This window comes from Gallinula chloropus (assembly GCF_964237585.1).
Source record: "Gallinula chloropus genome assembly, chromosome: 12".
Taxonomy (NCBI): domain Eukaryota; kingdom Metazoa; phylum Chordata; class Aves; order Gruiformes; family Rallidae; genus Gallinula; species Gallinula chloropus.
This window is the reverse complement of record NC_140097.1, coordinates 11,063,064-11,081,144: the sequence shown is the minus strand read 5'-3', so window position 1 is coordinate 11,081,144 and position 18,081 is coordinate 11,063,064. Positions and strand designations below refer to the sequence as shown.

Below are 18,081 nucleotides of genomic sequence, written 5' to 3'. Positions count from 1 at the left end.
ATCCGAGGGTATTTTTAATTTTTAAGGAGACAATAAGTGGTGCATGTTGTGACATAAATGCTGTTTAATTTAGTGAATGCTAGGGAAGGTTTTTTTGAAAGTTTTCTTCTGAATTCTGGAGTGAATGTGCAGTGTTAATCTTGAAACATTTCTCACTTTTATGGATAATACTGGATTTTCGAATTGATATGCTAGATCTATATAGAGAAATACATGTATGTTATATATGGCTGTAAAAAGTATGGGCATGTGCATATCTACATATTTTTAAGGAAGATTAAGACCTTGTCCATGTAATGACTGATGTGAAACGCTGTATATATGCTGCTGTGAGACTATACCCCCTTTAAAGAGAATGGTGTACACCATTCTTTATTGGTAGAAAAATGCACACATATCTTGCTTGAAATATGCCTAGTTTTTGCATGGTGCTGTTTGGTTCAGGTATTGACATTTTGTTTTAATGGATGTGGTTTTACTGAATATCATATTCTGCTATGGGCAGCATGTGGCAGCATGGTTCTAGGTGTAGTGAAGGACAGGATCTCTGACTTCTCTTGAAAGAAGTAGTTGAGCACCTCTTTTTTTAGGTGTAAGGGATATATTTAGGTCTTCCGGCTCGTGCTAGGGAGCAAGAGAAGTTTCAAGCCACTTCTTGCCCTTATCCCCTCTTTTTTTGTTCTTCTGTTTAGGGAGTGTTTAGTTTAGGTCGGCAACCATTTTTGCCCTTGTATGTCTGGAACTGGGAAGGATGTATGAAAACCTCACCAGCAGTAGGAAGACTAGCTCTTCTCCACCCATATACGTGGTCATGTTACAGAGAATCATGAAGTGTTCTCTAGTTATGTTGGTGCATCTGAACTTTATTTGATATAAAGAAATTTCTGGGGATTGAGTGCTGCCATGTCAATAGCGCTGCAATATTAACCGTTTCTACTAGTCTTTTAAAAACTTGGGGAAAAAGTTAATTTTGCATCTTTACACTAAAAACTTGAATTTTCTTCTCTTCAATTTTGGCTTGAGAGTTGGCAATTTTTCTTAAATTCCACCTGGAAACATTTTGGCAGTCAGTGTGTATCCTGGAGTGCGGGTGTAATGCTCCTAGCATGAAAATGAGCTTAATAAGCATTCTGTACTAGCTTCAGTTTCTGAGGGGTTGTAATATGTAGCCCTTGTAGAGTGCATTACAGTAATGTAATCTGGATCATTACATCCAAGATCTATCTGGAGAAAACAATAACCAGAACAAACACACACACACAAAACCAAAACCCAAACATGGCTAGATAAATTTTAACTTCTAGGTTTAGAAGCTGTCCTGCCCCATAGCATAAACTTCATCACAAAACCTACTGTACAACTCCCTGTATTTTTTTTTGTTTGTTTTCACATCTACACACTCGTTTGTTTTCCTTAAAAACTTTTTCTTTAGGCCCTCAGCTGTCTGTTGTTTTCCTCCTTGTATTGAAAATGTTCTGAAGGCCGTGACTGCTTGTGTCACACAAATGACTGCCCTTGAAGCAAATCACTGTTGCTGTTGAAAGTGATAGACGTCAGCACATTTGTATTCCTTGCCACAACCCCCTTACTGTACTCTTTTCTTGCACTCTTAGTATCATAACAGGCCTGTGAGTTACTAACCAACAGGGAATTCTATCTTGCTAATGCAAGTCTGGTCAAATTGAGACATCTCATTTCTTTTTGTTTTCTAATCTCAGGAACCTTTCTTGACCCTTCATCCTGTTCTGAGCTTCACGCTGTAGTCACCTGTATTCATTTACTATTAATTGCTGTGGGCATTTCACATTCCTAGCTATTTCTGAAACTATCCTTAACTTATTGACACATATGACAGATCTCTATATCCTAAAATGGTCTCCACATAACGAATGGCATTTTTTTGCCATCACCTAGGACTTTGTTGTTGAAGGTTGAGATCTTTCCTACATGGTTGAAAGGGCCTAAAGTCAAGCTGCTGCTTACGGACTACATAGTAAAAAATGGTAATAATTTATTTTAAAAGCACACTCTCCCCATAAATGAGGGACTTAAAAGAACAGTAGGTAATCACATGTATGTGTCTAGGATGCACTTAAGTTTGATGGCATTCTTACAAGGAAATTATACTATTTGAGAGGACATATGGAAGAACTTGATTCTATATCTACAGAGTGGAAGATGGAAGGTATAATATCCAAAGAATTGTCATACTTGAGAGTTGTCAAATCTTCTTACTTCCCATAGTACTGGAGATTTTTAAAGACATAACATATAAGGTGTTTCTCAACTTATAAAAGTTTCTTGAATTCCCGATATGTAGTTGAACAAAAGTTGGATGCTTTATACGATTGTCAACATGGCTACAAATATATTTTAGTTTTGTTTTATGATGAGAGATTATATTCTTATAAAACAGAATCTGCTTTTTAGAAAAAATCAAATATCATAGGGTGTGTCATGAGGCTGTGGGTGGTGGCTGCTTTCCAGAGTGTTGTCCCTATTCTTAGAAGCTGTAATTGAGGATGGAATGTCACGTGGTGTTACAAGCATGTAGCATGTCCTTTTACATCTTTTAATGCAGTCTGGCTATGTAGATATTCTGTTCCTATTTAAAACATTTTTGATGGCATTTCAAAAAGGTGGTGGTGTTTAGTAGTAATTTTTCATAAACTCACTATCAAGTTTTCCATTACTCTCGAATCTTAGCACAGAGGCCTAAAAGGTAGTTGAGGATTTCTGAACTATCCTATTATCTACAGGACAAGTCCTAATAATTAACATTTAGAAGAAGCATCTGTACTCTAAAATGTATTTATTGTTTTGTAAAGTGGTGAATGGTCTTGGCAACAGGTCTTTGTTCATCAACTGGAACTGCAAGATAGTCTTGGAGTTGCTGAAAGATGATATGTGAAAAACTCTGAACAGCTCAGATGAGATTTTGTTTGAGATGGATGACTTTGAAGTCAGAGGCACAGGACAGTCAAACAATGATTATTATTTTCGTGTTGGGATTCTGATGTGCAAATCACTGTATTGATCCATACATAACTTTAGGGAGAAGGAGTGCATGCTGCTTTGTGTATTTTGTTAGCACAATGCCTTATACTCTGTGACCATACTGGAAAATTGCCAACCTCAAATCCTGATTAGGCCTCAAGAGAATTGAAATTGGGATTTGTCTTTTAAAAAGAACCTGCAAAACCAAACGACACAACCTAGAAGGTGGACAAACATAAACCAGAACAAATTATTTTAGCTGATTCAAATAACCATGGCTATTTGAAAATCATAAGAATTCTCCAAATATCTTTGGACTGTGAGTAGGAAGTTCAGTCTGAGCAGACATTTAGTATATGTAAAACTGAAATATCATGTTTGGGAGTTTTTTGCAACATGAAAACTTTGTGTTTTAGTTTTTCAGGGAAGAAGAAACTATAATAAGGGGAAAACCCAAAGCACCATTGAGATTTTAGTATACAATGGAGTTACTGGCTCCCTCCCTGATGCAGATTTTGGGATGTTTCTTTATCCTGTATGTTTACACGTATTTGGGCAGGTGTGAGCTTGCTCTTGTCTGTTCACTGAATGTATGTGAACTTGTTCTTCTGGTGCTTCAAGCTGCAAGGCAGCACGCAACTGCATTAGCAGAACGCTGAGCCTGCACTAAACTTGTTGGAGTCACATGGATTTATTTAATTTAGGAATTTGGGCAGGGCAAGGTTTGCTTGTTGGTACATTCAGTATAAACAATCCCAGGCATATTCACTGTAAATAACTAGTATTGTGCTGAATTAGAGTTTTGAGATCGCAGAAGTGCGGTGCAAATTAGTCATACAACTGCTTTCATGTTTTTAAGTATTTCCCCTATTTTTTCATCTTTGCTACACATATTCTCCCTCTAGAACAAAGAACTTGTGATTCATATCGGACATTGTTCAGACTTGTTGAACTGTATGCAATAAAATTCTATTTGTATCATGGACCCAAGTAAAAAGTCAAACTTTAAGTGGAATTTTATGCAGTTATCATGGCTATATTGTTTACTGTAAACATACTACTGAATGGCAGATACATCTCTTCTAATGAGTGTGTAATTTGTCCAAAAAAAGTCAGTAAGTGTTATCATATGTTTTTTTCAGTAGTTACAGAGAATTTTTCCTGTCTCTGATGTCTATCTAGGTATTTCTATTTGTTTTACCCTAAAACTGAAATAGTCTTCCGTAGAGGCTTGCTCTCATTTATAGAATAATATGATTTCAAACTTAAATTTCATTATAGATTACATTATACCTGTGATGGAGCAAAAGAAAAGAGCCTTGAAATTTGGAAGAGCCTGCTCTGACTTTGAATTTACCTTTAAGAATTAATGTAGTTCTTGTTTTTGGTATGCTGCTGGCTTACAGTTGCAATCGTTGTGCTCTACTCAAAGTTTCTCTTTTCAGTAGGGATCAGTAGTGATGCAGATCCAGTAGAAGTTTTTAATACTTGTTACTGTTACTGTTTCTGTTATTTTTCCTTCTTAATTGTAATTATATTGTAGCCAGAGGATTTTTTCATATATTTTTTAATTATATTGAGTTTGTAATTTGAGTAAGAGACAAGCTAAACTGGAGCTGTATTAAAAGCTAGAGGTAGAAAATAGGTTTTGCTGTCTATGATAGCTCCAGGAGATGGATTTTGTATATTGAAAAGTTATACCTCTCCTTTGCTTACAGAAATGAATTTATTTTATGTTTTGAGGTTTAATGAATGTGATATAATGTATACATACTGCTCAGTGTGTATATTTATATATATCTATATTTATATGTTAGCTTTGCAGTCTTTTCCACATATGGAAGAATTTTTTGAGATCATGTTTAGCTATAGAAACCTCTCCCCCTCACTTCCCCTGAATGTGTGTGTTAGAATATACAACACTTATATAGAAGTTTACATTTATCTTGTATTTCTTACTAGAAAAATTAGCTGCCACCATCATAGTCTAAAATAGGTCTTTAGACCAGCTGAAAGAGCCAAAAATGCATTTCAGGGAGACAGTAACTTGATAACAAAAGTTGCATATCTGGCACTGGTTACTTAAGTGAGATAACATGTCACAGGCTTTCACTACAAAGGGGACCATAAATTTTTGCATTGCAAATCTGATTTCACGGACCACTTCTTGTAAGAAGCATTGGGTTTCCGCTTCGTCTAGTGATAAAGCTTTAGAATGCACGAGTATCAGTTCAAACATCTTATTCATGTTAATGCTAGTCTGGGTGTTGTAAACTAAGTGGTCAGAAACAACCTTTCGCTTACCCCGATCACCAGTGTTTATGTTTTATTTTAACCAAACTATATACAAATAGAACAAATGGAGAGATGAGTTTTATGGCCATTTTCATAACTGGATGATGCATAGTTACTTGTGACCCCTTCTGTTATGGATAGGTTTGAATATAGGCCTGTGACATAAATCCATATAACTGAAGCAATTTTAAAGATTTATTCAATTTTTGAATATACAAATGAAACATAAAATAAAGACCTTCTAAACTCTAGACACCAAAGCCTTAAATGAAATCACTCTTTCCTCTTTCCAGTTGCAGGCTCAGTTCTTTGAATCGTTCATAGATGGAACTCTTCTGTAGTCAGTTCTGAGTATGGAGAGCTCATGAAATGAGTTCTCAGCTGTTTGCGCCTAGAAATTGAGTAGCAGATAAAAGAACCTCTAAGGTCTTAAATATTCTGATTTTAAGCTAAGTTTTTTTGTTTAAAAGAAATGTCATTACTTATTGGGTAGGTTTTTGGTGTCACAAGGAGAAATTAGTATTTGTAAATGTGATTGTTTGCTCTAAGTAGGACAGATTCACAGTACAGAGCCAGTAGTTACATGTTTAATGACCCATTAGTAGCCACAGATAATAAGGAGAGTAGTGTAAATCAGTCATCAGAAAGTTAGTTTAAGAGATGAGCAGGTTATCACTAGATTTATTTAACCCAAGTTAAGACATTAATTCTTAGCATGCTGGCACTTGAAAGGAAATGTGATGAGCCTTGTCAGGAGGGGTCTTCTATTGTGGGAAGAGAGCCAGAAAGGCTTAATGCATCAAGTTTTTAATGTTGCCTTCGTTGCGAAAGCTTTTGTCTAAAGGGAGATTAGTTATTTGTTGGGTTTGGGTTTTGGTTTTTTTTTAATTTAAAGATAGGATTCTACAATGATATTTGCATGCCATAAAATTGAGGGGATAGGTATGCAGTACTTCAGCTCATTGAAGTATTTGCTGTCTGTTTTTTGAACCAGATTTACTATGTTCTTCACTTCAGGTAACCAAATTTTATACACTATCAGGATTCATAGTAATGAAGAATTTTGCAGTCTGATTGCATCTACATTAGGGTTTTAGTTCTGATCAAGAGTGAAGATTCAAATCAAATCTTATTTCCACTTTCTGCACTGTTGTTCATATCCATAAGCACTGTTGTAGTGGGCATACTGAATTCCTTTTTGATTAAATTTAACTGAAAGATGCATTCCAGAAGGTCCCCCAACACAGTGTAATTGCTGAAAGGGAATTCAGTCTTGAAGATAGAGCAAAACCAATCCAGAATACCCCACCACCACCCAAGATAGGTGTGATGTACAAATGCCAATACTCAGTACCAGTTGTTTGCTATAGGTCTGTTGCTGTTGCACCACAATGCCAAATATAACCTCTTGCAACTATTTTGAAGAGTATGCTGTATGCAGAATGATTATGAGTAGGCTTATAATTTCTGGCATTTGATTATTAATTTCTTTGCAGATATACTTAATCATGGAGACCATGCTTAAAGTTATCCTTTGTTTCTAATCTGCTGTGCAATGTAGCCTTTCTCTTCGAAGGCTGCTGTTACTACTGAAACTGATGAATCTTAAAGAATTGATGGCTGAGAGATGTGCCTGCAAAACGTGTATTGAGATAAACTTCTTATACAAGTTTTCTGCATCTGTGTGTAGTGTTTTCCAAGCACTATTCTTGGTTTCCTCATCTTGCTGAAGCCAGTTTTGAGTTTTGATGTTAGGTTTTGTGGCAGTTGGATCAGAACAGTAAATCATATTTATTTATACCAGGCATTTCTTTTTGAGATGTTAGGCAAATATGATTAGTAGCACCACAGAAAAAAAAGGAAGGACTTGCAAAAGAATGAGATAAAATCACTGAATTAATAAGCTATACATGGCCCATTTACAGAGGCCTTAATGATATTTGAGTTTATACTACTGTACTAATTCTGTGTCCAAATTAGAGACTTGTATGTCAGTCCCCAAAATAGGAGGCATTCAATCTTAAATATTTTGAATTTATAATAATTTTATAATAATTAAGCATGTACACTAATTTGGTATAATCAAAAGGTATTTCTTGAATTTTGTGGTTTTTTTCATTTTTTATTTGTCTGTAATTGAGATTTTGCTTTGCAGTTTTTGTCACTGAACTGCTATTCTTGACCCTATAAACCAGTGAAAGATCCAAGTTTAAAAAGCGGTTAATGTACACAAACATTAATCAAAAATTGCTTGATTATAGTTTATTGTTTGAAAGAGCCATAGATTAATGGTTCTGTAGGATACACACAGATATGAAAGACTAAGCATTCTTCTGGGAGACTCTAATCCAATATTAATAAATGATAAAGCATAACTGTAGCTTTTATTTTCCTTCACAGTATGTCAAGAATGCAAAAATAGCTTAATTTGTCTCAGAATATCACTGAAGAATTCTGTGTTCTCTTATATTATCTGTTTGCATTGAGGTGCCAAATCTTAGTTTTTTCATAAGCCAGTGAAAACCACAATCCTGATTCTTAGTGGTTTTGGGTAGTTCCTGGCTGTACAGAAAAAAATCTGTAAAGCCTATAACACTACATTACACTATTAAATAAATATCCACTCTTTGAAACATAACAGGCAGCAGAATGCAAGGATACTTGAGTCTTATAATTTTGAGACAATGGAAGGAGGTAGGGCAGGCTTGAAAAACCACCTGTCCACATTTTGGGAATAGTAAGTGATCAATGAGTTATTTTAATATTGCTTTATGATCTTGCATCTGTATATTCTGATTTCTGTTAAATTAAAAAGTGGCAGAACATGTAACAAAATGATGGTTCTTTGTTATAATCTTCTCATTTAAAAAAAAAAAAGAAAGAAAATGTGGGTTGATATTTTGTGATATCAATAGGAATGTTCCTTTTTCCTCAACTATCACCAAGCATCAAATATTTTTAGTCAGTGCATTACCTAGCTTCAATGTATGACATGATTAACTAAATAACATATTAGGTAATAAAGCACATAATTATGAAATGTTGGGCTTTTTTGTTAGATGCAGGCTTTTAAAACAAGACAGTATGTGGAGACTGGTTATGAGGAAATTGAAAATCAGTGAGGGTTTTTCCTGGTCAGTTTTTTGTCAAAACAGGTAACTGCTTAATTTTTTAGGAACTTGTTAATCAGTAAAATATAAAACACGCAATAAACTCTGTGCACAGAGTAAGATCATGGCGCAGATGTTATCCCTATAATAAATGTGAACAAAAAAGACAGAAAAGGAATTTATCAATTGTTGATGTTGAGAGTGAAGTGGACCATGATCGTAATCCTGTGGTCCACTCAATTTCTTCATTAAATCAGTTGTTTGTGGTTTGTTAAATTATTTTGAATAGTTAGCCATATCTTTTAGAAAGTGTCTAGGTATTGACAGAAAATTGTCAGATTCTCCAGAACTGATGTGCTGTTTAAAACCATGTACTATATTTGCCATCTAATTACTTTCTATAAATCTCTGTCTATCTTTTTTCTGCTAGAGAAAAGAGCTGTCTTGTTTTCTATATATGTTAGTTAATAGTGAGCAAATAATCTTTTGTTTTCTGTGTGACCAGTTAGGTTGAGACTCTTCTCTCACTGCCAAACTTATTTTTTTAATTAAAAAATCAATAAAAAATTTCAGGTGTTTCCCGATCCAGTTACATTCTTTCAAATATTCACAAAATATTAGCATGAAATGTGTAATTGCATTAATAGTCTTCTGCTACTACACAGAGATACAGCAAGCTTGATTTTTATTATTCTGTCACTATTTGTTATTGGAAGTTCAACTTTGTATCATGTTTGCATCCCCCATGATCTTTAAAGCCCATTTTGATATCAGCGATTTCAGATACAGTTCCCTGCCTTCTGAGTTTGCCCTGCATGTTTTCAAATGATGCCCGTATACATGATTTCAGTCATATGTCTATGCAGCTGTTAACATTTATTCAGCCAATCCCAAATATGTTCAGTCTTTGCTAGACATTTCTTTCAGATCATGGCAATACAGAACCAGTTTGGATGAGAAAAGGTATCTGCAGGTCCCTTTCCTTCTCCAGCAATATTCAATCCATATAAGAGCTAATTTGGCTGACACTGTCTTGTGGCACATAATCAGCCTTACAGAAATCTCAGCATATTATTTCAAAGCATTTACCTTATCAAAAAGAGTCTCTGTGTAATTGAAAATGAAAGCTATTTTGACAGGACCAGTACTCAACAAGGCAATGTTGATTGACATTAACTGAGCCCCAGCTTTTAATTTATTGCTTATTGTATATCAGGATCAGTGTCAAACTCTATAGTCTGTAATTTCTTATAATTCTCTTTAAAAATATTTGACAATAGTTGATTTTTCAACTCTTCTAGAATTCTGCCAAAAAGAGATCACACAAATAATTGAAGTGAAAATGAATGTCTGCCTGTTTGAAGAATTACCATGCGCTAACCAGCAAAACAGCTGTGTGGAGTTAGGAGGAGTCACTTGGAAATGTACCGAGTTGCCCATTTTGTTGATTTTTGCTGTTTTTAAAGATATCGCCAAAGATTATCCTAATGCATTCTGTTAGTGAAATAGGATCAAACTGCTCAATGGAAAAGAAATCCTTGGTCTTTCTTCAACCTTTTCTCTGGAAAAACTCTTGTCAACTTCAAAGTCAGTTCAATTACCATTAGTTGGCCTGAATAAAAGTAGCTCCTGTAGAATTCAGGGGAAAGGACTCTTGTTTTCAGTGAGGCAAATCCAGCTATTGGAAGTTTTACAGGATTTGTCTCTTTGTTTCAAAAATAAATAAGAATATTCAGGCTTCACTGTGTCTTTGCTTTGTGGTGTTCCAAGTTAACTGTAAAAAATTTACCCGCATTTCTTCTGTGTTAAATGATAGCTAAGTTTATAGTGGACTGTCAGATTTCTTTACTTAATTCAGCAACATGCAAGACATCTATCTTAACATCTGGTTTTTAATAACAGTTGACATCTGGGAGCTCTTTTTTATTCCAAGAATGGACTAGGAACAGTAGTGATACTGGCAGTGTATATTTTCAGGCTGAAATTCCTGTCCATTTCAATCATAATTAATTACCATTCATTTTATTTAGTTTTTAGATTTAATTAAGTGCCAGCAATATGTTATATGAGCTAACTTTCAAAATTTTGGAACTATAGAATGTAATATTTTGCATTGCTAAAATATAAATGGGTGAATTTTAAGGAGTTCTAAAATGATAAAATTTTAATTGATTTTGAAATGCTGAGTTAAATGGAAAACATTTGAGGACCTCTGTGTTGTAGAAGCGGAGTATCGCAACAGAACTTGGCATACTAGAACTATATATAGATATGCACATACACATCTGTGAGTGCATAGATGAAGTATCATTATTAAAAAAATGTCATCTTTAGTAAGTGTATCCAGGCAAAACCTTTTCACTCTCCTGTTTTAGCTCATGGGTTTTATTCTATTGTTTTTAACTTCAAGTTTTTAATAAATGTAAAGAAAGACTTTTTGCTTTCAGCATTTCTACAGTGAAATAATCTCTCTTAAATATAAATTCATGAATGTCTTATGATTTTTTTGTGTTTGCCAGTAATGTTATCTATCATTCAAACTTTAACTGAAAATCCTAATGGTTCAGAAATGGAAAAAAGGAGAGCAGCTGTCTAACAGTAGTCAACGCAGTGTTTCAGGATTGCTTAAAAGACAGACAGATGTAATTAATAGCATGTTAGAGAAGTGTACCTCACTAATGATAGATTTTTCATTTCTGCAGCAGTTTTGTATCTTTAACCCAACAGAATGTAAGGCAATTTGATTACAATAATTACTTCGATTAGTTAAAAGGTTTGATCTATTTCTGCTTCAAAGTTGGTTTGAATTGTGTGCAGTGAAAAAATAGGTAGTACTTTAATATTTAATCTACTTCCTACATACTGTTTTACTTGTGTAGGAAAAATGTTTATGTCACTGTTCTTGATTTTTCATTATTTTTTTTGGTTGCTATAGATGCAGGTTTTTGTATATGTAACACAAATTTGTTCAGTTGTTTTCACTGGCTTGACTTAAAAAAAAAAAAGCCAACAAAAAATTAAGAAAATTTTATTCTTTGTGCACAAAAGTAACTAACCTTTTCTTCTTTCATTCCTATGCTAACATCTACTCTGTGCATCTCCTAATGTCTGGCACGCAGGATGATGAGGAGGGTATATGGGCATAGCCGTTCCTGTAAACCAAAGTTCCAGTTTTGTTTTGAGGGGTGAGAAATTCTCTTTTCTATCTCTTTCAAGTTGCAGTCTGATTTTGATTGTGTTATTTTAAACTTGGGGGGGTGGGAGGTGGATTTTTAACAAGTGTTTATGTGAACCCAGTAAAAAATGCTTTCTCATATGCAATGAACAAAGAGAAACTGTGCCTAATGGTTAAATGGTTTAATTTTTCTTCATAGCCACAACAGGTAGGTACAGGACTTTAGGAAGAGTATATTTGTATCTGTTTGTATCAGTATAAACAATTTCCTGGTTTCAGTAAAATTAATATTTAAGCTAGTATTAATCTGTTATCTCAAAAATCACTATAAAAATACTGTCATACCTTTGCAGAATGAGTATGTAAGTTTGATACTTAAGAAAGTTTGCCACAGATTAAGCATGCAGGTTTACTGGAATAGAGTGTATGGACAAAATGAAACTACTTGTTAAGGGAAAATGTTCAGTTAAATTTTAAAATAAGCAGCAGATGCTTAGTCAGGGAAATAAGTATCTGTTTATGCAATAAATACTCTTTGCCTGAAATAATGTGATGGACTAACATCTATACAAGAATTTGGTTGTGATATTAAGAGTCCAAAGTGGAGCTTATTTTGCTTAAGCCACTTTTACTTTTGTCACTGTGTTAGTTATTGATCAGTGCATATCTATTTTTCTGTTGAAGCTGGAGTGATTTATAGCTCATGATGACTGTGATCTCAGCATTGCCAAGACTGTCAGGCCTGGTGGTTTTCTCATAGAAAATATGGCTCATGTCACCGCTTCTTACTGGAGCAATTCTGTTTATTGTAGTGGGGCTGTTCAGAGGAGCACAATCTACTTGCATGAGTAGAGTTTATCACAATTGTAATGTCTTATTGAAGTTGCCATACTTTATATTGCTTTGGCCCCTGTTACCCCATGTCGAAGTCTGCATGATTTGTTTAGTTTCCTGTAGTGTTATAAGCCATGCTACACGTCAGTTGTTCTATTTGACAGTAATAAAACATCCAATATAAATTTCATTCTTATATGCTTACTTTTTAGAACAGTTGGGAGATGCAAAATCAGCCCTGTCCTTAATGAATAATTTTTATTTTGTTTTAAAGTATTAATCAGTTGAAGCTTTCTGTCCCAGAGAAGTTTGAGATTCAAAAATTTTAAAATAAAATAATGGGCACTGTGATACCATGAATATTTAAAAGAAGGCAGCTTTGGTTTCTCAGAGTGTAGTTATAAAACTATTTTGGTTTTATGCTTTCTGGCTCAATTTTAAAAGTCATACTTGTACAGGTTGTATGTGTAGACAACTTCTTTGTTTATGTGCACGTTGCATGTGATAACAGTAAGAAAGGATGTGATGCATTCTGAATTTTTTTAGTTACACTTCTGAAAATAAAAAAATCTGGAATTGTTTTTTTATATGAAAATGTAAAAAAAGGTTTATGTGTTTGCTTGGTGTTGTGCTCTAAGCAATTTGCAAGCTCTGTTAACGGCAGCTGCATGATATCTTAATAGCAATTTATGATGTTATTTAAAAGTAACGTAGTTTTCAGCTGTTTGTCAGCATCATTCTTGTCTTTTGGGTGTGGAGAGCAGATCTTTGTTTATTTTCCTGGCCCATATATATTTCAGATTTCAAAACAGACATTCCTCTTTGACTCTTGTTCAAATGCCAGCATAATTTATCTGGTGGTGTTACATACCAGATCCTTGACAAATAACTTGTTTGCTGGTTCTTTTCAGGTGGGGGAGCAGTGCAGAGGTAGTGTAACAAGTAGCTGGTAGTGGTGGGCATAGTTTATCCTCCAGATTGAGCTCATGAGCAGGTCTGGCCTTTTAGGTGGAATAGTGCTGGAATGGCTATCATAAGGTGAAAATTCATGTCATAGACGTCCTTCCCTAAGGGAAACTAATAATTTAACTCCCAGACATACAAACCTTTCTGAAAATACTTGTGGTAATATTACATTTCCTCATATTCACTATTAAGCACTGTATGTCTTAAAAAAGAGAGGCCTGCAAAACATATAATTAGAAAACATAGTGGATCAACCTTTTCATTTTGCACAGGCGAGAGCTAACAGCTAGATGTGGCGGTCTCTGCTCGTGTAGCTCAGCAGTGGTGGTTGCTGAGGGAGAACTGAGCTCCTTAGCTGTTACTCTAAGCCAGAGGAACACTGCAGTTAGTTCGTAGAAGTAATCTTGAGGAGTAAAAGTCATGACATAAGGTACTTTCCCAGGTCTCTATTCCTACTCTATTATGTTTGAGCAAAGCAGCAGTTATAAAGTTCTCACAATCCAGCAATTTTTGGTATTTTCTGTCATGGACTACAGCTCTGGATCTATTAGGGAAATGAAATTTTTTGATAATGGGATCATTTCTTCTTTCTACCTACAATCAATACTAGGAATCAAAAGACTGATACATTTGAATCTTGCAGTCAATGTCTTGTAAAATACACATTTGTTTGCTTTGTAAGAATTCTGAAAATAATTAGTTCTGTTGTCACTACTTGTACGATACTGCTCTTAGAATCCACTTTTATAATGCTGCTGTTATAGATTGAAAGGAATAGTGCCTGTGATTTAGTTTTGGAACATGTTAATTTCTATTGCTATTTAAGACACACAAGATCTGTTTTGGATGCATATGAATCAGGGCTAATTTAATAGCTCAATGGCTAGTAATCAGGATGAAATGAACTGGTCTTGAACATTGCATTGCTATTTAAAAGTGTCATTGTTAACATGAATAGACTATCCAAGTGAGTGATTACAGTAAATCCATTGCTGTGCAGTTATAAAGCTCTAGACATAAACTTTACTTCCAAGCACTCTGTCTTGTGTTTTTGACAGTGTATGTTAGAGGTGTCTGGGTGCCCTTCTCCCCAAGGAAGGGTGATTAAAACTCCTTGAACAATTGCTCACCACCCCAAATGTCTGATGCACAGTTCACAGAATCAGTAGGTGGGAAGAGACCTTTGAGATCGAGTCCAAACGTACCCATCCTCTACTAAACCATATCCCTGAGCACCTCGTCTACCCGTCTTATAAATACATCCAGGGTTGGTGACTCAACCCCATCCCTGGGCAGCCTGTTCCAATGCATGTTAACCCTTTTGGTGAGGAACATTTTCCTAAGGTCTAATCTAAACCTGCCCTGGTACACCTTCAGGCCATTCCCCCTCATCCTTTTGCCTGTCACTTGGGTGAAAAGACCAACCCCCTTCTCTGTACACCCTCCTTTCTGGTAACAGCAGGCAGTGATAACGTCTCCCCTCAGCCTCCTCCAGGCTAAACACCCCCAGCTCCCTCAGCTGCCCCTCATAGAGTTTGCTCTCCAGCTCCTTCACCAGCCGTGTTGCCCTTCTCTGGACATACTCCAGGGCCTCGATGTCTTTCATGCTGTGAAGATCCCAAAACTGAACACAGTACTTGAAGTGTGGCCTCACCAATGCTGAGTACAGGTGCACAATCACTTCCCTGGGCCTGCTGGCCATGCTGTTTCTGATACAAGCCAAGATGCCATTTAACCTTCTTGGCAACCTTGGCACACTGCTGGCTCATATTCAGTTGGCAGTCAACCAAGTTTAGTTATCTTCATTGCACTGTGGCTGCAGGGTTAGACAAGCTGGGTCGACTTTGCATGACAGTAGTAGAGTGGATGAGTGGTTGAACTGGCAAACTTTCAGTAGCCTGTTGACATAGAACTGGATACTGGATAAATGGAATGGGAAGAAGATGGAGATTTCATCTTCATGTAGGAAAAAGCTTATTTCACTTTTCTTAATGGAAGGGCTCTTAACCTGGGCCTTAACTCGTGTTGGTTTTACCATTCTTCCTATCACTTTCTCCTGATTTTCATAAGAAGGGAAATCAGATCTCTCAGTCAGTTTGAGTGTATATTAAAACACAGACAATACAATTAAATTTGGTTTATATCTTCTGAAATTTGTTTTTGTATTTTTTTTTTAATTCAGACTTCTATCAAAAGCTAATTGTGAACACTGGAAAGCCAAGAGACCCAAAGAGAATGAACGTGAGGGATATATTTTATGCTGGAAAAGAAAATATTTTAGCAACAACTTAATTTTAAAAATATTTGAGAAAAAAAGTCCATCACCTTTTCTCTAGTTTGTATATTTGACACAAGTTTCAGTTATAAAGTTCAAATTAGATAAACTATGGATGTAGCAGTTTCATTGCAGCAAACACTTGTGGTTATGAAGCAAAGCATGTCAATGCCCTTTAAAGTCTCAAAGGTGCTTTTGTTTGGTTTTAAAAAACTTGTGTACAAATTGTGCAATCATTTTGATAACTGATTGTTAAGAGACTAAGGAAATATTAATTTAATATTTGTTGCAGCAGTACAAAATAACTGATATGCTTTTCAATTGGAGCCGATTTATCTTTAACAGGACTTTTTTTTTCAACAAAACAAAAAGCACCTGAGATACCAAAATTCTTAGCTTCTGAACTTGCTTTGCTTCAAGTCTAATTTTACCCTGATTATACAGTCTTACTAACATTGTTTTAGGTATCATGCAGAGTCTCATACAATCAGAAGTTGTTCTAAGGCCATGAGGTAAGGATAGTGAAGGCTGATCCTGGTTTAAAAAGGAGTAAGTTAAAAATCAGTGAAATCCTTTTAAGATTTACCACTTCAGTGCTCAAATACTGCAGAATAATGACATGAAAGGGTGGTTGAAATATAGAGTGACAGGATGACAATGTGTTGTAAGGTTATAGAGAGCTCATTATTCATTAGGGAACATACAAGGTGTTCATGGATATCTCACTGGCCAACAAAGTTGGTAGTATGTGTAACTACACTGGTCGGGGCTTGTTAGAAATAGAATTTCTTCCCCTCTTCACCCTTACAAAGGAAAAAGGAAAAAAAAACAAAATCAAGAGGTGATGATAAATTTTAAGAATTAAGCCTATATACCAGTCTGTCTTGGATAACTGAAACCTTGTGACTTTCAGAACAATATGCTTTGTGGCACAGCTGAGGTGTGCAGGTGGAACACAAGTGCTTGTTTCTTCCTTTCCAGTTCCTGTCTCTGAAGTGCAGCAGAAACTGGAAATACAGTTAGGACTTTGCCGCAAGCTGCCCATGTGTGTCTGTAATAGAGATCAACACAAACCTGTTTATGCAGTATTTTGTTTGTGCAGTACTTTAGACTTTATTCTTCATTGGATGTGAAGTAAATCAGATGTTTTAAAAGATGTTTAGGAGTGTTTGGACAAGTTTATTGTCTGTTATATCCTTAGAACAGGGTTACCTTCACACCTGAAGAAAAGAGGGACTGAAGCTTGTGTCTGGCAGAAAATGATGTCTGGTGTTCTTGAAACTAAAATCGTAAAGCTAGTCTGCTGAATTTGGATTTAGGACCTGAACATAAAAAACCTGTAATTTTAAAATTTTGCCTTAGTAGTCATTGTGGAGGCATTTTTTGGGAGACATCTGTGTAGTAATAAAAAAAAAAAAACCCTTCAAAGCAGAAATTGGCTACAGAATGGGTTAAAGTAAAGTTTCCTAATTATTGCTCACCATTCACCTCTAACTGTTGGATGTGTTTTTGGGGTGGGGAGGTGGGGCAGAGAAGGCTGTTTCAAAACCGGTGTGGTGCGTACGTTTGTCGAGCTGAGGGGAAGAGTTTTCTTCCAAGGTGTCCTTGCTAATAGCATAAAATTTGGTCATGTTACTATATAAGGGTATGTTTAAAGGCATTAACTGTTAGTTATTGTTCTGCTTTCTGTTTTCATTATTTCAAAGGAACATTTTTGTAAATAATTTTTTGTGAATGTTTGGATATTTTGTTTCACCTGTTTTGGAAAAAAAACATGTTAACTTTGAAATGTGTCTAAGTAACATGCAAAGCAATTGAAAAATAAGGAGCATGACTGTTTGCAGTGTTCATTTTAATTCTCATAGAAAGTATGGATACCAGCTCAGTGCTTAGTTTGCTAAACGGGTGTTGCTACATTGACTGGAGCCCAAGGGCAATTTGGATTTGTGAATTTTTAGACATGATTGTTGTTTGACTGCAACTTGGGTTTTACTAAACAAAAGGGGGAACCTCCCCAGGAATGTTTGTTTTGCAGGCCATGGAAAGATTTATGACTACTCTTCATACCTGTTGAAATATTGTTACTCATAATCCATAGTTTCTATTTTAATCGGGAAATTTTATGTAAGTGAAGAAGTTACCTTTTCTTAAAGATGTCATTACTACTGCTAGTATTTTTGGATATTAATTGCCCACCATTGAAGACAGAGGGTTTTCATTAAAAGAAAATTGAAATTTATTAAGCTGTATGTATTTGGTTACTATTTTATTGTTTATACACTAGAAATACATTAATCACTTGAGAAACATGAAACTCTCTTCTGTGTTACCTATGGAATGGGAGATCAGAGTATCAGCATTGTTCTTTTAGGGAGCAGGGGGTGGGGGGATAAAACCAAACCAAAAACCCCAAGACTTTCTGCTACAAC

At 35.4% G+C, this 18,081-nt stretch overlaps 1 protein-coding gene across 1 annotated transcript in view; it reads left to right on the top strand.

The window, feature by feature from the left end:
• Positions 1-11,548, top strand: part of ERC2 (ELKS/RAB6-interacting/CAST family member 2) — a gene marked incomplete at both ends in the record, with an annotated part of 332,401 nt that extends 320,853 nt beyond the window's left edge. The window contains one exon of the mRNA XM_084269469.1: positions 11,522-11,548. Within this exon, the coding sequence (XP_084125595.1) occupies positions 11,522-11,548 (27 nt within the window). The remainder of the gene's footprint in view (positions 1-11,521) is intronic.
• Positions 11,549-18,081: the final 6,533 nt, after the last annotated feature.